The sequence below is a fragment of the Saccopteryx bilineata genome, chromosome 5, assembly GCF_036850765.1.
Source record: "Saccopteryx bilineata isolate mSacBil1 chromosome 5, mSacBil1_pri_phased_curated, whole genome shotgun sequence".
Classification (NCBI taxonomy): domain Eukaryota; kingdom Metazoa; phylum Chordata; class Mammalia; order Chiroptera; family Emballonuridae; genus Saccopteryx; species Saccopteryx bilineata.
In genome coordinates, this window is record NC_089494.1 from 230,296,045 (window position 1) to 230,321,437 (window position 25,393).

At 38.3% G+C, this 25,393-nt stretch overlaps 1 protein-coding gene across 4 annotated transcripts in view; it reads right to left on the reverse strand.

Moving 5' to 3' along the window:
• SLAIN2 (SLAIN motif family member 2) overlaps positions 1-25,393 on the reverse strand; it is an 80,074-nt gene that overhangs the window by 36,763 nt on the left and 17,918 nt on the right. For 3 of the 4 annotated variants that reach the window (XM_066278679.1, XM_066278678.1, XM_066278677.1), the window contains exons 2-6: positions 16,297-16,445; positions 11,563-11,727; positions 8,483-8,644; positions 5,013-5,372; positions 4,459-4,596 (exon numbers count right to left, since the gene is read on the reverse strand). In XM_066278679.1, coding sequence (XP_066134776.1) covers positions 4,459-4,596; positions 5,013-5,372; positions 8,483-8,644; positions 11,563-11,727; positions 16,297-16,445 — 974 coding nt within the window. The remainder of the gene's footprint in view (positions 1-4,458; positions 4,597-5,012; positions 5,373-8,482; positions 8,645-11,562; positions 11,728-16,296; positions 16,446-25,393) is intronic. The other variant, XM_066278680.1, reaches the window with a different exon arrangement.

The window sequence follows — 25,393 nt, forward strand, 5'->3', positions numbered from 1 at the left end:
TTTTCTCTGGGAGTATATACTCTGGACTCTATACAAAACCACTCTTCAATTTGGCTAAATGTAAGCCATGGGTAAATATAATACTGAATTATTTTGCTCTTTCTAGCAATTCATAAAGAATCATGTTCCAACAAAGTTATCCAAGAATATTTTCCAAGATGCGTCCTAATTTGCAGTTAGGTCAGTATGATGTAATCTAAACAGTGATTGGGAAGAAATCAGAAAACTCAGGGAGGAGGCAATAATTTGGCTTGTTTTTGCCACTTCTCTAGTTATATGTTACACGTATAATTTATACAGATCTCTGCTCCCTCTCTATAAAAATAACAAATGGGTTGTTGTTATATTCATATAAGATAATATATTTGAAAGTAAACATTTGAAAATACTGACCAAAGTTTGAATATTATTACTTCTCTTAAACCAGCAGATTGTCTTGGATTTTTCTCCCTCCTCTTTCCTTATTTCTGAACAAATAATTCTTATATTTTTCTGAAAATTAAACTTTCAACTAACCTATGCTCTAGTAGTCTTAGAAAGCAATGCCCTATTCTTTTGAAAAATACTGTCTGTGACCAACATTCCTTCCTTTAGCTGGAGAAACTGAGGAAAGACATGTATCCATGACTTCTGCAATGCTCTGGTTTTCTTAAACTTTTTAAGTCATTCACATTTTCCAAATATAAAAGTAAAAAATAACTAACAGCTATAAAAATCAAAATATATAAGAACTTATAATATTCATATTTGAATGCCAGCATCCACAATAATGCAGCCATAGCAAATAAGCATATAAAAATAGTGATCGGCAGAGTAACAAGGCAAAAGAAGTGGTCTCTCAGGTGGAAATAACAGCAACCTTGCGAAGTTAGGTTCATGCAGATCAGCAAGTAAGAACCAAAGCTTTACCACTTAGGAGCTGGAAAAACAAATATATACTTGACACAGAATGAAACACCTGTTATACCAATTAATGTACAAAGTATATAAAACTTGCTATTATATTTGTACATAATTATATATCAAAATAAAATGATTATTATGAAAACAGGATATAACACATATATACTAATAAAAAGAACACTTACATATATATTATATTTTTATGTATCAAAGATATGTAAAATTTTAATATAACATTTTATTTCATAATGTGTTAACTTTAAACAAGAAGCTTTAAATATTTCTATAAAATAAACTTTTAAGTTTAAATTTGCTAATATTCTAGATTTACTACTTTCCAAATACATTTTTGTAAATAGTGTAATTCTACACTAAAAGGTTTGTGACATTTCAATTACAAACAAATTTCACAACAGCTACAAATATAAAAATAAACAAGTATATGCAATTTTTTTAAAATAAGGAAGGTACCCTTTCTCTTCTGCCTGTAAATTATTCAAATATGAAATACACCATTATGAAACTGAATACATATTTAAACACTTAAAAGTAAATTAGTGATTAGAATTTCATTATGCATCCCTATATACATATGTTTCTTAGTTATCAACTTTTGGGGGGGGAAGGAAAATTAATTCACCTACAGAAAAAAAAAAATCAGGGAATCAGCAAGTGATTATTCAGTGGTAATTCTATCACTAAAGATCACGAGTAATAATAGAGTTTAAGATATGGTCAATATATTTTCTATTAGCTATTTTATTGCATTTTTTCTATTATCTATTACATTTTTTTATTTTAGTTATCAACCTCTTTTTCTCCTATTTTTGTGAAGAATTATTTTCCATTTCCATATAGCTTTGAGCTGCTAGAGTAGTTCAAACAAAGAGCATGCATGAGGGTTTAAGGGAACAACCCTGAGTAAAGAGTAGGTACTGACAATGGAATAAGGTAAAGAAGATATAGATACAGCTGGTTTTACCACAAAACTGGGAAGCTGTTTGGAGATACATTGTGTAGTTTTGAGAAACTCAAAATGTAACAATTCAAACAAAGCATAAAAGACCTCTGAAAGCCAATACATATGATATTTTGGATTATGTGTGCATAGGGTATATATAAAAGTGCAGTTTACAATATACATGAATTGTATTACTTAATCTTATGAATGATATAAAATTTTCTTTTCTGTTGTATTAACATGTGGATTGTTTTTTGTTTCAGGCAAGTATACATTAAGGGAGGGAAGACTCAGAAACAAGATTTCCCAGGTGTCAAATGAACTTAATTTGCAGGTTTAAAGGCACAAAACCTTTAAGTTATTACCATTGTAGGGATAACTTAAGAGTGCAAATTGCACCTTTACTTTCATTTTTGAAGTTTTTGTGAATCCCTATTTTCTTTACCATTTCATATAAGTGTCATAATGTACTTTTTTTTTTTTTGTATTTTTCCAAAGTTGGAAACGGGGAGGCAGACAGACTCCGCATGCGCCTGACCGGGATCCACCTGGCACACCCACCAGGGGGCGATGCTCTGCCCATCTGGGGCGTCGCTCTGTTGCATCCAGAGCCATTCTAGCACCTGAGGCAGAGGCCACAGAGCCATCCTCAGCGCCCGGGCCAACTTTTTGCTCCAATGGAGCCTTGGCTGCGGGAGGAGGAGAGACAGAGAGGAAGGAGAGGGGGAGGGGTGGAGAAGCAAATGGGTGCCTCTCCTGTGTGCCCTGGCTGGGAATCGAACCCGGGACTCCTGCACGCCAGGCTGACGCTCCACCACTGAGCCAACTGGCCAGGGCCTCATAATGTACTTTTAATTACATAGTTTATAAGACCTAGCACACTAAGTTTAAAATTTAATTTAGTACAAAAACATGTTTTTGCATATAACCAGCCAAATAAACAAAGTATACAAATCTCGAGGTAACAATTTTCCCCAGTGACTTACATTTTATAGTTTACCTTAGAAAAAAAACAAAAATAATATTTCTAGATAATTTTTATGTCTTAGTACTAAACCATGGATGTGACAACTCTCTTGGTGAACTTGGGCCCTTGAACAGGATCAACACTTGTCACTTGTAAGCTGTAAGATCACAGATAAATTTAACAATTCAAAGCTTCAACTCCCTAATTTGTAAAATGTGTTAATAATTCTATCTACTTATAGAACTAGTCTGAGGATTAAACAGGATTACTCATGTACAGCCCAGTACAATGAGAGTTTTCATAATATAAATAATATATGCAATTGGTAAATAGAGAAATTTATTAATATCTACACAAAAGTCACTTGGGTTCAAATGTATTTTTTTCTGGTCTGATTTTTGAGCCACCAAACAGCAGCAGCTTAACACAGAGTACACAAAGTCAGCTAAACACAACAGAACCAAGGAAGAGTGCTAGGGAATTAAAAAAGAATTGAATGCTTTCAAATTTGTATTACTCAATAAATAAGTTATAAATGAATAGGCGATCAATAACTCATGTCTGTATTTTCTTCCTCACAGCTTTGAGAAAATGAAGGAACATATCACAGCAGCCACTGACTGTAATATGCTATGAAGGAACTGAATGATCAGGCTAAAAGACCAATGTGGTCTATGGGATACAAGGCATAAATTAAGCATTTCTAAGATTGTAGTAAGAACTGTGATAGTTTATTTAAAATTGGCTTGACTAGCCTGGCCTGTGGTGGGTAAGGTGTTAACCTGGAATGTTGAGGTTGGAGGTTAGAAACCCTGGGCTTGCCCGGTCAAGGCACAAACAATGAACAATGAAAGTGAACTAAAGTGAAGCAACCATGAGTTCATACTTCTTGCTCCCCTACCCCCTCCTCTCTCTGTAAGATCAATAAATAGAATCTTAAATAATAACTATCCTAGTTATAAGCAATACCCTTTTGGAAGGTGTTTCACTCTTTTTCAATCACCTTGCACAGTCCAATGCACAGTGCTCATCCACTCCCACACCACTTCTTGGCTCAGTTGGCCACTCTTTCTTAGAAGTTCTCCCTGCATAACTCTCTTTGGGCTTTATTTGCATATATCTCCTTAATTCAATAGTCTCATCCCTTCCTTTCCTTCAAGTTGTCCTCAACTACTTTTAAAAACAAAGTTCTATATTTACTATATTTACTGGATTATTTGTTCTACTCATTAAGAATATAAATGGTTTTAATTGTGCCAGTATTTTTATAGGCTCATTATTGTTTTTATTAATGCTTTAGTGAGAAAGCTGCTTGGGTTTTAAGCGGTCTGTTCCAGGACTACTGTGCTCTTAAATCCTGTCATTTTAATGGGCAATATTGCAGAATGTGAGGTTATTTTAAGGGGGGACAAAGCTAGACTTTGCTTACTTTAAAATCAGGAGAGAGCCCAGAGTTTCATATATATAAATACTGATATAATTGGGTATCTTATAGGGACAACTTTAAAATTTTAACTTAGCTATGGTTATCTTATAGTAAGTAATCAATACTACATTTTATGAAATATGATAGTTTACTATAGTTATTCAGCACAGAATTCTTTTCTGTAACATGACAGATACTTACTGGCTGAAGCCTGAGGTTGCATGCGAGGTATTCCTCCATTTGGCACTTGAAAATTTGAGTCACTTCTGCTGCTTTTCACTGAGTCAACTTGAGTATTAGATGTTCGGGAGAGGTTTGGAAGACTACGTCTTAGTTTTTCTATGAAAGTAGAATTTTAATTAAAAAAATACATTTTCTTCAGATGGAGAAAGAAAATATTAGCATTCAAAAATCAAATTATTTAAGCATTCTGTTATTTTAGAAGAGCTAACAGGAAGTACATATTTTATAACATATACAACTGAGCCCAGATTCTTTTAATAAGAACTATAAATTATTTATATTAAAACAAATCTATACACAGATCACGTCATGAGTAGAAGAAAGCAAAGGTAACATAGTCAAGCAAAATTAAATTCACTTTCTCATTTATTTTTGTATCAATTTATTAATAAAATGGTAAATGAACTAAATTTTTGATCTAGTTATCTGAAATACAAAACCTTGGTAAAAACTGTTATTTTCCTACTGAACTATATGCGGTATGATTTTTTTCCCAGAAACATGCTGATTACCTTCATTTTTAACATTGCTTGTCTGTAAATCTGTGGGATGGCCTTGGAGCGAAAGGCGAGGCTGCTGTAAGCGGCTAATCATGGGCTGTGGGGACACTCTACTATATTCTATTCCCCGAGCAGGAGACCGTGAACGAGGTGAATTTCTGGGTGACTGCTTAGGTGATGGTCGAGGTGAATTGCGTGGTGATGGTGAAAACCTGTTAACAGCAGGGTATACTGCATGATGCATATTATCATCTTCATCATCTAAACTTTGTGCATCAAGTTCCTGATCACTAAAAGTACCCCGTCTTGTAGAATTGCAAGATGAACCAGAACTGCGCCGAGATGTGGTGGCTGCATATTCTTGCCGGAGACCTGACGATAATGAATGTGTAATTTTATTTCTTTAGTTTTATTTTTAAACATTGAAATATTTTTAAGGTTTAAAAGCAAAAGATTATCATTGAGAAATTCAACTAAGGTATAAAGTGTAACGGGAAACTCCCTACTTGAACCATCTTAGACATCCTCCTATATAAGGATACATAAACCACATCTAAAGGTTATTTTTAACCTGAATGAAATTTTATAAACCTTTGCCCAATTTCAACATTTCTTCTTGAATCTGAAATATTTATTACAAGAACCATAAATTTAAAAATATTTCTACTCCTAAAATTTGAGATTAACATTAAAGGAACACTGAGGGAAAACAAAGACTGGCCAGCCAATAAAGAGTACACAGTGAGTAAATAAACTCCTTGAATACCACATCCTTGGGTTAATCTTATTCAAGAAGATGATAAAGAAAACTGCTATCTCACCCTTAGGAATTCATTACTTGGGCATAAATGACATTTCAATTGCTTCATAACCCAAGAGACTTCAATAAAACAAGTTTAAATTCTAAGCCATTGAGCAAAAATTTTCAAAGGAGTCCTCTCTGTATCTTGGCACCTCGAGAAACAACCAGGTAGACTTAAGCCCTTCATATAGTATAAAAACAATTGATAGTACATATAAGAAAAAATTACAATTCAAAAAAGTATAGAATTTAGGTAACATTTTGAGCAAGTCCTGCTATTAGCAGTCTAGTCTAAAAGATCTGTCAGAGTAGTATTCAACTTTTAAGTTACATATTCATACAGCAGTCCCTCCTTATCCACAGTTTCACTTTCTGCGGTTTGACTGTGGGTAACCATAGTCAACCACAGTCCAAAAATATTAAATGGAAAATTCCACAAATAAACAATTCATAAGTTTTAAACTGCATGCAATTTGGAGTAGTGTAATAAAATCTCACACCATCCTGCCCCAGTCCTGCCTAGGACGCGAATCATCCCTTTGTCCACTATGTAAGCTGCATATACAGTACTACAAGATATTTAGAGAGAACCCATTCACATAACTTTTATTACAGTATATTAATATAACTTCTATTCTATTGGTAGTATTGTTGTTAATCTCTTACTCTGTCTAATTTATAAATTAAGTTTTATTATTGGTATGTATATATAGGAAAAAAAACAGCATATATGTATCAGGCATCCATGGGGGGGGTCTTGGAAAGTATCCTCCGCTAAAAGGGGGGATTACTGTATAAAAAAAGTGCTATCAATATTGTTCTCTAAAATTGTGAATGAGAAGCACACCACGGTGCCTATAAAACTACAGATTCCTAGGGTCCACTGAGCCCTTCAGTCAGGTTCGGGGACCACTAACATAACCAACAAGTTACCTAGTGTCATATAATAGCAAGCATGGCACTAAAGTTACCTAACAAAAGATAACAGACTAGTGAAAAGAGAAGATAACAGACCAATGAAAAGAGCTGTTTTACAAAAGAAAAATCCAGATCCCAGTGCAGGTTTGTACTAACAAAGGGAGCTTAAGGAAGTGACAGTCACCACTCGATGTGTGTTTCTAGTCCTAAAAGTTAGAGGGCTTAACCAGGCAATAGTCCAAATCTGTAAATCTATGTTTCTATTACCAAAAAACTGGAAAAACAAGATTGTAAAAAGAAAAATAATTCTCTTAAAAAAACCCAAACTGGTTTTTCAAGGAAGAATTGCACACAATTTTAATATCTTTTTTTCCTTCACCAGGGGAACATATATACTTGCACATGTAGATGGCTTAGAAAGTAAGGCTAAAATTTCTATTATTTGCTACCAAAGCACACTATGAAGGCAACAGCAACTAGCTGATTGCATATCTAACAAAACACTGGGGTCCAAACAGGCAGGGTTCAAAGAAGAACTGGCGAGTTTACTCTAAGTTACAACTCGGCAGCTCTCTTTATTCCCCTTTCACACCCACAACACTAACTAGCCCCCCGCTAGCTGACAATGCCCCAGGCTCAGTGAGGCGCTGTACAAAATCACAGAAGAGAGTACCCTGTTATTAGTTTCTAGGGCTAAAGATAAAGCAAGCATCAAGTCTTCCTATCTTTCTAAGGGAAGTTGTGTGATGAATCAATAGAATAAGAACATTCGGCAGTTTCCTAATAAATGTTATGACAATAAAATTTACTACATATTTACATTAAAAAAGGGTCTAAAACAGTTTTTGAACCAACTTACAGCAATGCTCCACTACCCTCAGCTCACTGCCATTGTGAAATGTGTGCTTCCAGGGTCTTTTTATTATAAAGATTAAAGAGCATCACTTTAGAGAGACTGCTTATTTCAGTTAAGCCCATGGCATCTACAATAAAATGTAAAGGGAAGAATAATGCTATACTTACCATCTCCCATTCAGATGAGAGCCAGGGTATCCATGAACCCTTGAAATAGTATGAAGAACTATGTGCTCATACACATTTTAGGAATGACAAGGGACATAATTTTTACTGGGTTTTTAAAGGTGTCTGTGACCTGAAAAGTTGCAAGGACCACTTTGCAAAGCAACATCACAGGCTTCACTAAATTTAAAGCCACAACCGCAATGGTCTCATAAAGGTCTCTTTAATGTCTTATACATTCTAAGGGAGGTGATATTTGTTTCAAGGGAGTAAAAATTGGTTCTTGGGATGTGAAAAAATCTTAGACAACATAATAGATAGTGTTCCTCATAGTGTATAAAGAAATATATATTTCTGGTATTAAAATTTCACGGAGGAGAGAGGAAAAAATATCTAAAAAGGCGGTTTAGTGGGGGCAACAATAAAAAAAAGTGCTGAGAAACCCTGGTCTACATTAAGAAAACCACTACATTGCGTCCCAGTGCAGAGTAACATGCCAGTCATGGTTACCAGTCATGGAAGCAGAGCGAGACCTTCCTGTCTTTGCTCCTCACATAGCAAACTGCTCTACGTAAAATTGGTTCTGAAAACAAGTTAACAAGTCCATATGTTGAATAAGCCTCTAAAATTTCAAAACTTCTATCTTACTACAGTACTATTCTACAACACTTTAAGACATATTTAATACCCACAACAAAACTGCTGTATGAAAGACTTCAATTTTAACAATTAAAATACTTACTTTCTTCCTGCATCCGAGCTAGAATTTGCACATCAGTTACATCATTTAGCTTATAATTGGATCCAATTGAATCTTCATCTAATTCTGAAGCACTTAACTCACTGTCTATAGAGGATTGAGGACTGAGTGGAGGATTTCTATCTGATGAATTTTTTAAATTACCTTAAAAAGAAAAAAATTCAAACTTTGGTAAAACAAAAATTGAATAAACATATGTTGCAATTAACATGATATGGCTTTTGGTTCAGTTCATTATTATTCTGCCTTTTCTGTTTATAAAATTCCCAAATATCAAAATAAAAAATTGACCTTATTAAGAATAAAGAGGGCTATGAAGATTCCTAAATATATTATAGCACAAGCACAAAACACATTTTCACTTAACTATAACTTACCTATCCTCTTATAAAATATCAATAGTTAAGCTTTCAACACAGTTCCAAGCAAGTAGTTTTCAATAATACATGTTTGAGGACTTAAACTTTTACAAGATAGCCAATAATACTGCTCTATAAATAGATAAATTTATGATGTGGGGTTTCTCCTCTCAAATTCATAGTCATTAGCAAACACCATCATCTTTTTCCCTGAATAAAAACATCTACTTTTCCTAAACTGAATACTATCATTTGAGGAAAATCAGAATTCCTCAGAAAGTTAGAAACAAACCAAGAAAAAAGAACACCAACTCATTTCTCCTACATTATGCCATGTTTACAAAATTCCTTTGCCAAACCTGTAATGGTGATCCAAGGAATTCTCTGAAATTTACTAGTGAAGCACAAAGATGGGATAAAGAAAATGACTAGATAAAAAAAGTATTTTTTCGTTTTAAACCAAAAGGGGGATAGAAGACAGGTCAAAAAAATAAATGATATACATATACAAGAGTCCAACATGTTGTTTTTGTTTGTTGGGTATGTTTTTGGTGAGAGAAGTGAGCTAGTGAGACAAGACTCCTGCAAGCATCCCAACCAGGATTGACCCTGCAACTCGTCTGGGACCAATGCTCGAGTACTGAGCTATCCTCAGCATCTGAGGCTGATGCTTGGACCAACCGAAGCTATCTAAAGTGCCCGGAGCTGACATTTTAACCAATTGTGCCACTGTGGAAGGGGAAGAGGGGGAAAGATATAGAGGGAGATAAGGGGGAGATGGAGGGAGAGAAGAAGGAGAGGGAGGGAGAGAAAAGCACATGGTCGCTTCTTTTGTGTTCCCTGACTGGGAATCAAACCCAGGACGTCCATATGCCGGACCAACGCTTTATCTACTGAGCCACTGGCCAGGGCCCCCAACTTGTTTCTAAGAAAATGCTTTCTTTAGGTCAACTTCTAGTGGAGAATAATAAAATCACAACAGTGTCACTACTATTTCTCTCTGTTTTTTTTTTTTTTTGTATTTTTCTAAAGTGAGAAGTAGAGAGACAGAGAGACAGACTCCTGCATGTGCCTGACTAGGATCCACTTGGCAAGCCCACTAGGGGGCAATGCTCTGCACATCTAGGCGTTGCTCTATTGCAACTGGAGCCATGCCAGCACCTGAGGTGAGGCCATGGAGCCATCCTCAGCACCCAGGCCAACTTTGCTCCAATGGAGCCTTGGCTGCGGGAGAGGAAGAGAAAGAAAGGAAGAAGGGGGAAGGGTAGAGAAGCAGATGAGTGATTCTCCTGTGGTTCCTGGCTGGGAATCGAACTTGGGATTTTCACACACTGGGCCGACGCTCTACCACTGAGCCAACTGGCCAGGGCCTCACTACTATTTCTAATACGAATTTATTTGAAACACTGTTTTTCAGAATTCTTCACCCTAAGTCAGCTCCAACACGAAGGTACATAGAAGAGCAAGAATATGAAATAGTTCATATTTATATTATCAAGAAGAGCATAATGGACAGGATAGAAAAGCTAGGCTGAAACAGTGCCTCAATAAATTTTATATTAAACAAATAATAGCAAATGAAACTTTCCTGTATGACAGTAATGGGTGAAATACGTAGCAAGTAACAACCCATGTACAAAAAAACAACAGAGTCAACAAAGTCATCAGACTCGGGAGTACTCAGGTAAAAAATGTGAGATCATTTACAATACTTTAGTTTACAAGGAACTTAAAATAATTAGCCATAAGCCACAGAGTAACATCTCAGTCCAGAACCAAAGTGGAACATTCTTTCCCCAATCTACAGCAATCTATTCCACCCATGTCACTTAAGGGCTCCAAACACTCTTTTTTTTCTCTCCTTTTTTTTCCTTTTTCCCCCTCATTTTAGTGAGAGGAGGGGAGGCAGTGAGACAGACTCCTGCATACGCCTGGACCGGGATCCACCCAACAAGCCCAATAGGGGGCAATGCTCTGCCCATCTGGGGCTGCTGCTCCATTGCAACTGGAGCCATTTTTTTTTAGTGCCTGAGGCAGAGGCCATGGAGCCATCCTCAGCGCCCAAGGCCAACTCGCTTGAGCCAATCGAGTCATGGCTGCAGGAGGGTAAGAGCAAGAGAGGAAAGAGAGGAGAGAGAAAGGAGGAGGAGGAGGAGGAGGAGGAGGAGGAGGAGGAGGAGGAGGAGGAATGGAGAAGCAGATGGTCACTTCTCCTGTGTGTCCTGACCAGGAATCAAACCTGGAACATCCACACACCAGTCTGACACTCTACCCCTGGGCCAACTGACCAGGGCCCAAATACTCTTTCAACACATTCACATATAGCCTTATACTACTATTTAAGTGCAATATCAATATTAAAATCCCACAGAAAAAGTTTTCAACTCTGTAGCTTTTATAATCCATGCACACTATTGAATAAGCATCTATTGATTAAAATAATCAAGCTTGGGACCCTAATTAATGAAGACAGATTTTAAAACTTTTAATTACATGCTAAAGAAAACTTCATGATTGTAAACTGGCTTATCTGTACCCCTGTGTATAGTAACTGGTGCCAACGAGCTCCTCAGTGATATTTTCTCTAATCAGTTAAGTTTCATAAATAAAATAATTTGAACTAATAATGAATAAGGTATTTTCTGAGGTAGTGCAGTAAGTTAAAAATCATTCTTTAATCATTCCATTTCATTTTCTCCTTACCTGAATTTCCAGGAATTATTAGCTGTTTAACTATAGGAGGTCGCACTGGGGTTGAGGATGGAGAATTGAAACCACTGCTGTATGGGCTACTTGCATTTGGACTGTAAGGGCTTGTGTAACTCATGGAGTTGAAAGGATTATTATATAAATTCTGCCTCTTGAGAGCTGCATTAACGAGAAGGGAGAAATAAAATTTAATAACTAAGAAAAAGTTAACATTTTATTACAGTTTTTCCTATTAGGAAATTCATTAAGTTGTTGTCTACCTAAGTTTCTTTCTTTCTTTTATTTCTTTTCGAGAGAGAAAGAGAGGAACAGAGAAGGACAGACAGACAGGAAGGGGAGAGATGAGAAATATCAACTCATAGTTGAGGCACCTTAGTTGTTCATTGATTGCTTTCTCATATGTGCCTTTGCTGGGGGGCTTCAGCTGAGCCAGTGACCCCTTGCTCAAGCCAGCAACCTTGGGCTTAAAGCCAGAGACCATGAGGTCATGTCTGTGATCTCATACTTAAGCTGGTGACCGCACACTCAAGCCAGATGAGCCCAAACTCAAGCTGGCAACCATGGGGTTTTAAATCAAGCCGGCAACTTTGGGGTTTCAAACCTGGGTTCTCAGTGTCTTAGGCTGATGCTCTATCCACCTCTCCACTGGTCTCCAAATGGTCAGGCATTTCTATTGCAATTTCAATTGCAGTATAAGAAACATTCTTATAGTAGTAGGGGAAAATATATCAGTTTAATAATCCCAATCGATATTTTCATTATCATTGTGTTATACAAGTACGAGCAGCCACACCAAACAACAAAAAAATATCATAGAAAGAATATTTCAACAAATTGTTAGGCACTAAATAAGTTTACTTCTTATTAGAAAGTTTAGGCCCTGGCCGGTTGGCTCAGTGGTAGAGCGTCGGCCTGGCCTGCGGAAGTCCCGGGTTCGATTCCCAGCCAAGGCACACAGGAGAGGCGTCCATCTGCTTCTCCACCCCTCCCCCTCTCCTTCCTCTCTGTCTCTCTCTTCTCCTCCCGCAGCCGAGGCTCCACTGGAGCAAAAAGATGGCCCGGGCGCTGGGGATGGCTCCTTGGCCTCTGCCCCAGGCACTAGAGTGGCTCTGGTCGCGACAGAGCGACGCCCCAGATGGGCAGAGCATCGCCCCCTGGTGGGCGTGCCAGGTGGATCCTGGTCGGGCGCATGCGGGAGTCTGACTGCCTACCCGTTTCCAGCTTCAGAAAAATACAAAAAAAAAAGAAAGAAAGTTTATTCCAGCTAGATCAACCTTGAATGGCCTTTAAAAATAAAATGAGGTCCTGGCCCAGGTTGGCTCAGTGGTAGAGTGTTGTCGACCCGGTGTGTGAATGTCCTGGGTTCAATTCCCAATCAGGACACAAATATACTTCTCTACCTCTCCCTCTTCTCTCTTCCCCTCCCGCAGCCATGGCTTGATTGGTTCAGCACATTGGCACTGGGTGCCAAGGATGGCTCTGTGCAGCCTCCACCTCAGGTGCTAAAAATAGCTTGGTTGCAAGCATGGCCCCTGATGGGAAGAGCATTAGCCCCAGATGGGTTGCTGGGTAGATTCCAGTTGGGGTGCATGTGGGAGTCTATCTCTCTATCTCCCCTCCTCTGACTTGGAAAAGAATAAAAAAGAAAATGAATGTAAAAAAAAATATATATAATGAATGTAAAAGCACATTTGTATTTTCTCATTTTTCTGTAACAAACTGTATTACTTTAAAAAAAACTGAAATAATGAGTTTTCTATAATAGCCTTTTCCTCCTTTCTTTCTTTCTTTTTTTATTTTAGGTAGAGGAGGGGAGATAGTGAGGCAGACTCCCACATGCACCCCAACCAGGCTCTACCCCACAATCTCATCTTGGGCCGATGCTAAAGTACTGAGCTTTAGCCTGAGGCTGATGCGCTCCAAGCGAACTATCCTCAGAGCCCAGGGTCATGCTTGAACCAATCTAGCCACTGGCTGCAGAAGGGAAGGAAGAGGGAGAGAAGAGGGAGAGAAGAAGGAGAGAAGAAGGAGAGAAGAAGAGGGAGAAAAGAGGGAGAGAAGAGGGAGAGAAGAAGAGGGAGAGAAGAGGGAGAGATGAGGGAGAAAGAAGGGAGAAACAGATGGTTGTTTCTCCTATGTGCCCTGACTGGAAATCAAACCTGGGATGTTCATATGCCGGGTTGACGCTCTTTCTACTAAGCCAGTAGACAGGGCTTAAAATAGCCTTTTCAAAGTTGGGGTTTTGGGGGAAAACATAATATTAATTATTTGAGTTAGGTTAAAGTCGAAACATGGGAGAATTTGCTTTTAAAAAAAAAGTCTCCCCTCCCATTTTCTGGCCCAAGAAATATTTTTCTGCCAGAAAGAGAGGGAAAAAAAATTGTGCTACACATTTAAAATAGAAACAGTACAAAATAAGGCTAAGATATCAAGTGCAATTATATACAAAAAATTAATACTTTAAATAGTATTTATTTTTTCTACCCTATTCTAAAATAGTTTATTCACTATTTCTGACCATCAGCCAAGCACTGTATAAAAAAAAGGAATAAATGTGACATGCTTTTTCTCAAAAGGCTTATACCAAGTAGTGCAGGTAGAAAAACCAATGATTTCAAGACAAAATGAAATGAGCACTAACATAAAGATGTAAAGGTTTGTGGAAATTGTGAAATGAGAGTAAATTATCACAATGGAAAGAACCAGGCAAGGCTTTTTGGAAGGAGAGGCACTACAGTGGCTTTGACAGAATGAATAACAATTTGATACTCTTCTGAAAGTTGAAAAAGTATGTGCTTTCATCTGTCTGTGTTTATAACATGAACAGAAGCAGTGTCTTGAAAATGTACAATGTGTTCAGGGATAAGAGTGAACTATCTAGCTCTGGCCTGTTGGCTCAGCAGTAGAGCGTCGGCTCAGTGTGTAGAAGTCCCAGTTTTGATTCTTGGCTGGGGTACCCATCTGCTTCTCCACCCTTCCCCCTCTCTTTCCTCTCTCTCATTCTCTCTTCCCCCTCCTTTCCTCCTCTCCTTCCTCTCTGTCTCTCTCTTCCCCTCCCGCAGCCAAGGCTCCATTGGGACAAAGTTGGCCCGGCACTGAGGATGGCTCCATGGCATCTACCCTCAGGCGCTAGAATGGCTCCGGGCGCAAGGAAGCAACGCCCCAGATGGGCAGAGCATCGCCCCCTGGTGGGCATGCCGGGTGGACCCTGGTCGGGCACATACGGGAGTCTGTCTGCTTCTAACTTCGGAAAAATACAAAAAAATAAAAAGAGTGAGCTAACTAGAAAGGTAAAACACATGGTGAGGAACAAATCAGGAAAATCCAGGTGAGACCAGGTACCGAAAGGCCTGAACAGTATGCTCAAGAGTCTTAACTATATTTAGTAGCAATGATAATGCCATCGGTGATTTTGTAGCAAGAGTGATATGATCCAATCAGTATAAGAAAAATAAATTGATGGAAATTTTTTTGGTTTTTTAAATTTTTTTAGTGAGAGAGGAGGAGAGACAGACAGGAAGGGAGCGAGATGAGAAGCATCAACTTGTAGTTGTGGCACTTTAGTTGATTGATTGATTGCTTCTCATATGTACCTTGACCAGGGGGCTCCAGGTGAGCCAGTGACTACCTGCTCAAGCCAGTGACCTTGGACTCAAGCCAGCAACCATGGAATCATGTCGATGATCCCATGTTCGAGCTGGCAACCCAGCGCTCAAGCTGGGAAGCACGCATTCAAGCTGGTTTCAAACCTGGGACCTCAGTGTCCCAGGTTGATGCTCTATCCACTGCACCAGCACCAGTCAGGATAGCTTACAATCTAGTAAGAACACATTATTTTGATAATAAAACCAAAATAAGTGATTTTAAGTACACCACTGCCCAGTAAATGCAAAGCAAAGAACCCAAAAGCCCATTTAGGGTTAGTGATCAGGCACCAATCCCTTACTATTTTATATGAGTATTCCAGAGAACAGCTAACATTCTTAAGAGACAGAGAAATCCCAAGAAAGAGCCAATAATATTTTTCCTACATTTCTACTCACACTGGCATGGTACATTAAATGCCATAAATACTCATAGACACATTTTGACAGCTTTGTGAATGCTATAAACAAAAGAGCATAAAAACTATTTAAACTTAAAAATGTTGAGTTAAAAAAAAAAGAAAAACATAACAAGGAAGGGAAATGAATACATTTACTAAGCACCTACTATGAAACAGAAAAATATGCTAGACTTTTTCATAAACATTATTATTTAATCCTTGAAACAACTTCACAAGGTCTTTATTCCTATGAGAAAACTTAAATAATGTGCAGAAGTTACATGGTAACTAAGTGCTAGAGTGAGAACAGGTCTTTTTGGTTCTCAACCTTTCTCTTTCTGCCACATCAGAATTTCCACAAGGGTAGTGAAGATAATTTTAGATAATATCAGACAAATATTTTAAAGTTATTTGTTTTAACTTGAATAAGAAATCTATTACAGAAAATCCAGTATTTCTTGAATCTTATTCTTTAGAGTGAAGCTAAATAAAAATGAGATTGAAAAAAAAGTGAAATAATAGAACAAAGTTATGTGCAGATGACAAAACTCATAATGGCATGCACAATGAGATTTAAAAAACACTGCCAAGCAAATTGCCTTCCTAAAAGCATACTTCAACATATATATTTTACATTAAAGAAAGCAAAAAGATGAAATTTACAAGTAAAATTATAGACATACCTGACATAGTTTGATCAAGTTTGTGGATAAGAGATTTTTTAGCACATTCAACATCAGGACTTGGGTAATCCAAAACTTGCCTGCACCATACTAATGGGCTAACCGATTTCTGCATTGGTGTAAGTTTTTTCTTTGGTGATGAATACAGCCTAGAAGAAAAACAAAAACAAAAAAGGTAACATTCATCATTACGCTCAAGGTTAAAAAACAGAGATCTCTCTGGATAGTATTAAATGGAGTATGTTTAAAATCACCCACATTTACTGTGTGCGCAGGAAATGACACTAAAACCATCATTTTAAACTCAAATCTCAATTATTAAATGAACCCAAATGAGGTCAACTGTCCAATCCAAAAATGTCTTATTTTTCTCTTTTACTCTCTTTACAAAAACTGAGAAAATACCTATCATTAAAATAGTTAATTGTTTTCAATAGTACTTAATTAACTCCCTAATATAATCATACATTAAGTCTATCCATGAGGCAGAATGGAGATAAATACCTTACTTTCCACTTCCCAGTTCTTTCTTACCACAAATCACACAAAAATCTACCATTAGTAATTCATTCCTTTTAATAAGCAGTACCCACTTTGTATCCCTCTTTTCAAACTGTAATGTCAGAAAAAGCAACACTTTAAGTCTTTAATAACAAAATAAATTCATTTATGAAATTACATCAATCTAAGGAAAGAAGGGACACTATTTTATCAGCTCCTGGGTAAGGTATGCAAAAAGAAAAAGGAGAGCAGAAAAGAGGGGTGAAATGTCCTACTTCATAGTTTTTCCTTAGATTAGTCCCTATTATGTAAATTGATATTTATTCCTAATGTGGCTCTGTATGAAAAATGTGAAGTTAGTTGATTCTAAGCAGAGTGTTTTTTAAATTAAGACACTTTAAGTTGAATTTATGAAGTAAACAAAATCATGCTTAGATATATCTATATACTTAAATGTTTCAAAAGGCAAGTTAACTCCGATCAAGACCATAAAGACTAATAGGGAAGATGATCATTTATTTCTCTACAGCACAATCCATATTCATTTGGAAAAAATAATGAGCTAAAATACAGATTTATGAAATAACTTATTAACAATTCTAAATGAAGATGAAATCAATGGGGTTCATTCTATTTCTAACTTAAATGTTGCAAATGTTTCATAGCAAATCTCTACCTCAGCATCCTGGCTTTCATTGTGATAACTACATATACTGATGTTCTATGTTCACAAGTAATTAGTGAGCAAAGTCTATTCTAGATTAATAACAATCATAAAACCACTTTATGATATTATCACCATTCTTTTAGAACATAACTTTTCCATGCACTAACTGGTTTCGCATAATTTACCCACATGACTCGTGTATTATTAGTATATTCCTCTACTATTAGCTATAAAGCTCATTTTAAAAAGTGCAAGCAACACGAGTGAGCCTCAAAAAACATGTTCAGTGAAAAAAGGCAGACATAAAAAAACACATATTTTATGATTTCATTTATATGAAATGACTAGAAAAGTACATGGAGCAGAAAGTAGACTAGTTGTTGCCTACAGCTGGAGGTAGAAATGGAGAAGAGGTTTCTTTTTAGGGTGATATATTCTAAAAATTACATGGTAGTGATAATTGTGGTAAATGTCATGACTGTAAATATACTAAATTCATTGAGTTATACAATGACTTTTATGGTACACAAATTATACAGGTACAGATTAATTTTATAGTATGTAAATTATTTCTTGATAAAGCTGTTTATAAAAGAGTTGTAAGGTAGTTTTAGTATCTTTAAAAATACAGAAACCACTATAAACTAAATGAGTTAAATATCAATAATTTAAAGTCAATTACACTAAAACAGCATCATGTTCCCAATACCCTATGAATGGTAGCTTTTCCTGGTTTTTTTTTTTTTTTTTTTTTTTTTTTCATTTTTCTGAAGCTGGAAACAGGGAGAGACAGTCAGACAGACTCCCGCATGCACCCGACTGACCGGGATCCACCCGGCACACCCACCAGGGGCGACGCTCTGCCCACCAGGGGGCGATGCTCTGCCCATCCTGGGCATCGCCATATTGCGACCAGAGCCACTCTAGCGCCTGAGGGAGAGGCCACAGAGCCATCCCCAGCGCCCGGGCCATCTTTGCTCCAATGGAGCCTTGGCTGTGGGAGGGGAAGAGAGAGACAGAGAGGAAAGTGCGGCGGAGGGGTGGAGAAGCAAATGGGCGCTTCTCCTGTGTGCCCTGGCCGGGAATCGAACCCGGGTCCTCCGCACGCTAGGCCGACGCTCTACCGCTGAGCCAACTGGCCAGGTGCTTATCCTGTTTTTGTCAATGGCACTGTAATTCTTTCAGTTAAAAAAACTGAAAAGAGTAATTTTGGATTCATCTTTTTTATTTTGTACCTCACCAAAAATCTGAAAATCAGTCCTGCTAATCCTACATGTAGAAATTGCCTTTCCTCCCACTATTCCTATATTCACTCCCCTCACTAGCAATAGTGAATGCTGCTTTCCTTCCATTAACAATTAAAAGTTGCCTGACTGTGGCGCAGTGGATGGAGCATCAACCTGGAATACTGAGGTCGTTGGTTTGAAAGCCCAGGCTTGCTAGGACAAGACATATAAGAGAGGCAACTATCAGTTGGTGCTTCTAGCTCTAACACCACCATTCTGCTTTCTTTCTCCTCTCTCTAAAATCAATAAATAAAATCTAAAAAAAATGCAGTTAAAAAAAAACAACAATTAAAAGTTAATGTCATAACCATTCCATTCCTAGAGGGAAGAAAAGGGGAAGACTGATTCAGTAATTCCTGGGATATGCCAACTATCTTTGATCACTCTAGCCTAGGGGTCCCTAAACTTTTTACACAGGGGCCAGTTCACTGTCCCTCAGACCGTTGGAGGGCTGGACGACTATAAAAAAAACAATGAACAAATCCCTATGCACAGTGCACATATCTTATTTTAAAGTAAAAAAACGGGAACAAATACAATATTAAAATAAAGAACAAGTAAATTTAAATCAACAAACTGACCAGTATTTCTATGGGAACTATGCTCCTCTCATTGACTACCAATGAAAGAGATGCCCCTTCCGGTAAGGCAGTGGGGCCAGATAAATGGCCTCAGGGGGCCGCATGTGGCCCGCAGGCTGTAGTTTGGGGACTCCTGCTCTAGCCTCTTATTTCAGGCCCTCATCACTACCCCCAAGTAAAGCTGGAGGGTTTTGACCCATATAGCAGTGGCACAAAATTATTCTTCAGTTAGGGAATCTTTGGTTGCTGTTTCAAAGTACTTGGAAACCTGCCAGAGGACACATGAGTCAGGTTAAAGCATGTAGCACAGGGGTCCCCAAACTTTTTACACAGGGGGCCAGTTCACTGTCCCTCAGACCGTTGGAGGGCCGGACTATAAAAAAAACTATGAATAAATCCCTATGCACACTGCACATACCTTATTTTAAAGTAAAAACCAAAACAGGAACAAATACAATATTTAAAATAAAGAACAAGTAAATTTAAATCAACAAACTGACCAGTATTTCAATGGGAACTATGGGCCTGCTTTCGGCTGAGATGGTCAATGCACTCCTCTCACTGACCACCAGTGAAAGAGGTGCTCCTTCCGGAAGTGCTGCGGGGGCTGGATAAATGGCCTCAGGGGGCTGCATGCGGCCCGCGGGCCGTAGTTTGGGGACCCCTGATGTAGCAGGATCCTACTTTAGCAAGACCAAGGTGTTTCAGTCCCTGAATTTGTTTTAAGTGAGAGGAGGAGGGGTTATAGTGAGACAGACTCCCACATGTACCCCAACTGAGATCTACCAGGCAACCCCTGTCTGGGGACAATGCTCTGTTGTAAATCAACAGAGCAATTTTTAGCACCTGAGGCCAAGGTGCTGGAACAACCAAGCTATCCAAGGGCAATGCTCAAACCAATCAAGCCATTGGCTACAGAAGGGGAAGAGGGAGACAAGGGGGAGGAGTAGGAGGAGAGAAGTAGATGGTCACTTCTCTTGTGTGCCCTGACTGGGAATTGAACCCTAGACGTCCACACGCAGGGCCAACACTCTATCCACTGGGCCAACCATCCAGCGCCTCAGTCCCTGCATTTTAAAAAGAAAATCCCTAATAAAATTATTTGCAACAATTATATATATCATCACCTCTGCTCGTTTCTTACAAACACAAAATTTCTTTAAAATAACCATTTTGCCTACTAACATTTTTTCAATCTGACACTTTTGAATTTTTAAAATAATAATATATGGCTTAATAATAATATATGTACCCAGCACCATGGTGGCAAAAGGAGGCAATATAAAATGGGCCTGGTCTGGTCTCCCTTTCTCCTACCCCGCATGTCTCGGTAGGGCTCAGTGGGGAGCTGATCTCACACCCCATCCGTCCGGAAGGAGGTAGTGTGACTCCCTGATCCACTTTAGCTGAAGTGATATCAGAAGTGGCTAGCAGAGACCTAAACACCCACCCCCATTCAGGCCCATGCACTACATATAAATAAGGTAACTTTATTTGAAAACTAGCTGTACCCAGCCACGCGTTGCTGTGGCTCAGTCTGGTTAAATGGAAAAGAAAGAAAAGAGAAAGCGCACGTTTCTAATATGTTTAATTTCACAATGCTTGTGGGTATACAATATTTTTTGTTGTTTCATTGTGCAGATATAAAGATTGTCTGGTGTGCCGACTCTAGAATATGCAACATATAATTGTCCATGTGAGAAGCAATCTGTGTCTAGATCTAAACCGCACTATTCTAAAGATTGGCCCTGAGCTTTGTTGATGGTGATTGCAAACGCCAATCGAATTGGGAACTGCAATCTCTTAAATTGAAATGGCATATCCGTTGGAATCATAGGAATGCTAGGAATGAGGACATCTTCACCTTTGAAAGGTCCTGTCAAGATTGTTGCTTCTACAACGTAGCTCATTAATTTTTTTACTGCAAGCCGTGTGCCATTGCAAAGCTTTGACTGGTTGATATTTCGCAACATGATAATTGGCATGCCGATTTTCAACTGCAGTACGTGTGGTGGCATTCCTGGCAGATCGAGTGAATTCAAAAATTCTGTTGGATAATTAACTGCTTCATCTGCTTCCACAACAGTGTCAATGGACTGTATGTGACTGCCTCATTTTGAATGTTAGACTGAATAATATTGTTAAATTCGTAGATGTCTTTGTTTTTGACCGCAAGAATAGCTCATTCACTCAGCCAATCATGATTCTTATAATTGGTTTGAATATTGGGAAATACTTTTTCAACTAATTCTTCTTCTTTTTTATTTTTTCCCTGTATTTTTCTGAAGCCGGAAACGGGGAGAGACAGACAGACTCCCATATGTGCCCGACCAGGATCCACCGGCACGCCCACCAGGGGGTGACGCTCTGCCCACCAGGGGGCGACGCTCTGCCCCTCCAGGGCATCGCTCTGTTGCGACCAGAGCCAATCTAGCGCCTGGGGCAGAGGCAGAGGAGCCATCCCCAGCGCCCGGGCCATCTTTGCTCCAGTGGAACCTCGGCTGCGGGAGGGGAAGAGAGAGACAGAGAGGAAGGAGAAGGGGAGGGGTGGAGAAGCAGATGGGCGCTTCTCCTGTGTGCCCTGGCTGGGAATCGAACCCGGGACTTCTGCACGCCAGGCTGACGCTCTACCACAGCCAACCAGCCAGGGCCAATTCTTCTTTTGACATCACTAAATTGCAGAAGTTATGAGGCAATGAAATTCGTTCTGAGGTCAGATCAACCGGCACCTTTCTGTTCCCAATTTCCAGCAATTGATTTGAGAATATCTCAGCTGATCGATCGTTTTGCAGCTGGACACACATATTTGTAGTTAATTTTAACGTCTTTATGTGTCGCCACAAAGTAGAATATTTCAGGCAAGCATTTATTTCATCCGCTGGTGTTGACTGAGGAATTATAGGTAATGTTTGCCTGAAATCTCCTGCAAGCGATATTAATACATTCTCAAATGTCCAATGTTTCCACGCAAATCTTGAGATGATTGATCAAGAGCCTCGAGCGATTTTTTGTGCGCCATTGTGCATTCATCCCAAACAATAAGTTTGCATTTCTGCAATACTTTTCCCATGCCAGATGCTTTGGAAATGTTGCACGTGGCAGTTTCAATGAATTGCATGTTCAATGGCAATTTCAAAGCGGAATGAGCAGTTCTTCCACTTGGTAGCAATGTTGCAGCTATTCCGGACGATGCAAGAGCTAAGTCTATGTCATTTTGGGATCGAATTGCTGCCAGAATCAATCTAATTAGGAATGTTTTACCAGTTCCTCCTGGCGCATCTAAGAAGAAGATTTCTCCAACCCTGTTATTGACAGTTTGTATTATTTGATTGTAAATGCCCTTTTGCTCAAGAGTTAGCTTAGGAATATTTGATTGCACATACGACACAAGATCACCCGTGTTGTAATTTTGTTCACGACACAATTCTACATCGAACGAAACAGCAGCAGATCAATTTGGTGATGGCATTCCCAATTGATTGAGAACTTTGCGATTTCTAAGCACAAATTTTCAATCATTATCAACGCTTCGTTATAGATTTCTGCTGTAAAATCCATGCTCATATTTGAATTTTCCTTGCATATTCGACGGAAAATATCTTCAGCCATGTGTAATTTATATTTCTCCCATAACATTGAAATGGAATCGTAAAATATTTAGTATAGCATGTGTTGCTTTTATGTCCAACAGATGACGCTATTTTTCAAAAAAAGCATGTTTTTACCTGTCACAGGTGTGACATCTATATAATAGTAGGTATATAAAAATATAAAAACAGGTGCGCCTTTGAATGCAACGTTGTGTCAAATTTCAAAGCAATCAGTGAAGAACTTTCGGAGATTTAAGATTTTTGAACAAACAAACATTTACATTTTTATTTATATAGAAGATAAGAAATATAATAATTATGAGTCTCACAAAATAATGTCCAGACTGTCCAGAATATGACTAGAAAATACTTATCGTACCAAGAACACAATTCAGAAAATTAGTCAATTTGAAAACAAACAGCAAAATTCAATAAACAAATAAATAAATAAAATGGCAGGTATAAATCTAACCACAGCAAAATAATAACCAGAGAGCTGTAGTTTAAAAGAAGAAACATTACTATATACAAAGAGAAACATATCAATAAGTCAGGAAAATATAATAATTTAAATGTAAACAAACCTAGTAACAGTAGTAAAATTGAAAGGAAAAAGAAACATTTCAGAAATTTTGTTTATGAGTTCAAATGCTATAGAAATGTTTACCAAACCTATGTACTCAATTGATCAATGTCACCCTGCTAAATTTAATTTTCTAATGTTTTGTTTGCTTTATTTTTTTCCTGTAATTCTCTTAAATTTTGCTCTTTAAAGGCAATGATGCTATATGAATAAATATATGGAGTTTTATAAAAAAATATTTTGCAGTTTTTCAAAAGCCCCATCTCAATTACTTAAAAAAACAAACAAACAAACCTGGAGACTCAATAAGGATACAGAAAACTTAAACATTATCAATCAATTTTACCTAACCAACAGTAATAGAATACATATTCTTTTTTAAGTGCACATGGAACTTTCTCCTAGATAGACCATCATCTAGACCAGGGGTAGTCAACCTCTTTATACCTACTGCCCACTTTTGTATCTCTGTTAGCAGTAAAATTTTCTAACCGCCCACTGGTTCCACAGTAATGGTAATTTATAAAGTAGGGAAGTAACTTTACTTTATAAAATTTATAAAGCAGAGTTACAGCAAATTAAAGCATATAATAATTAATTACCAAGTACTTTATGTTGGATTTTCACTGTTTGGCAGAATAAATCTTTATAAAACAACTTACTATAGTTAAATCTATCTTTTTATTTATACTTTGGTTGCTCTACTACTGCCCACCATGAAAGCTGGAATGCCCACTAGCGGGTGGTAGGGACCAGGTTGACTACCACTGATCTAGACCATAAAGTAATTTTTCTGAATATAAAAGAATTAATTTTCGCGTCGGCCTAGCGTGCGGAGGACCCGGGTTCGATTCCCGGCCAGGGCACATAGGAGAAGCGCCCATTTGCTTCTCCACCCCTCCGCCGCGCCTTCCTCTCTGTCTCTCTCTTCCCCTCCCGCAGCCAAGGCTCCATTGGAGCAAAGATGGCCCGGGCGCTGGGGATGGCTCTGTGGCCTTTGCCCCAGGCGCTAGAGTGGCTCTGGTCACAACATGGCGACGCCCAGGAGGGTCGCAACATGGCGACGGCCAGGATGGGCAGAGCATCGCCCCCTGGTGGGCAGAGCACCGCCCCTGGTGGGCGGGCCGGGTGGATCCCGGTCGGGCGCATGCGGGAGTCTGTCTGACTGTCTCTCCTTGTTTCCAGCTTCAGAAAAATGCAAAAAAAAAAAAAAAAAAAAGAATTAATTTTCATCAAAGTGTGTTCTCTGACCACACTATAGTTAAATTAGAAACCAACAGAAAGAAATTTCATAAATCTGAAATATTTGAAAATTATAAACATATTTTTAAATAACCACAGTTCAAAGAACACATCACAAGAGAAATTAGAAAATATAACTATAATATACTGATAGATATATAATAAAGCTAATTAATCACTCAGAGGAAAATTTATAATTTTAAACACATTACCAGGAAAGAAAAGAGGTCTCAGATCAACAATCTAAACATTAAAAAATAGCATGACCAGGTGGTGGACAGTGGATAGAGTGTCAGACTGGGAGGACTCAGGTTCAAAACTCCAAGGTCGCTAGCTTCAGTGCTGGCTCATCTGGCTTGAGCGTGGGCTCACCAGCTTGAGCATGGGGTTTGCTGGCTTGAGCATGGGATCACAGATATGACCCCATGGTTGCTGGCTTGAGCCCAAAGGTTGCTGGTGAGCCCAAGGTCGCGGGCTTGAGCAAGGGGTTACTTGCTCTGCTGTAGCCCACCCAGTCAAGGCACATACAAGAAAACAATCAATGAACAACTAAGGAGCCACAACGAAGAACTGATGCTCCTCATTTCTCTCCATTCCTGTCTGTCTGTCCCTATCTGTCCCTGTCTGTCTGTCTCTCTCACACACAT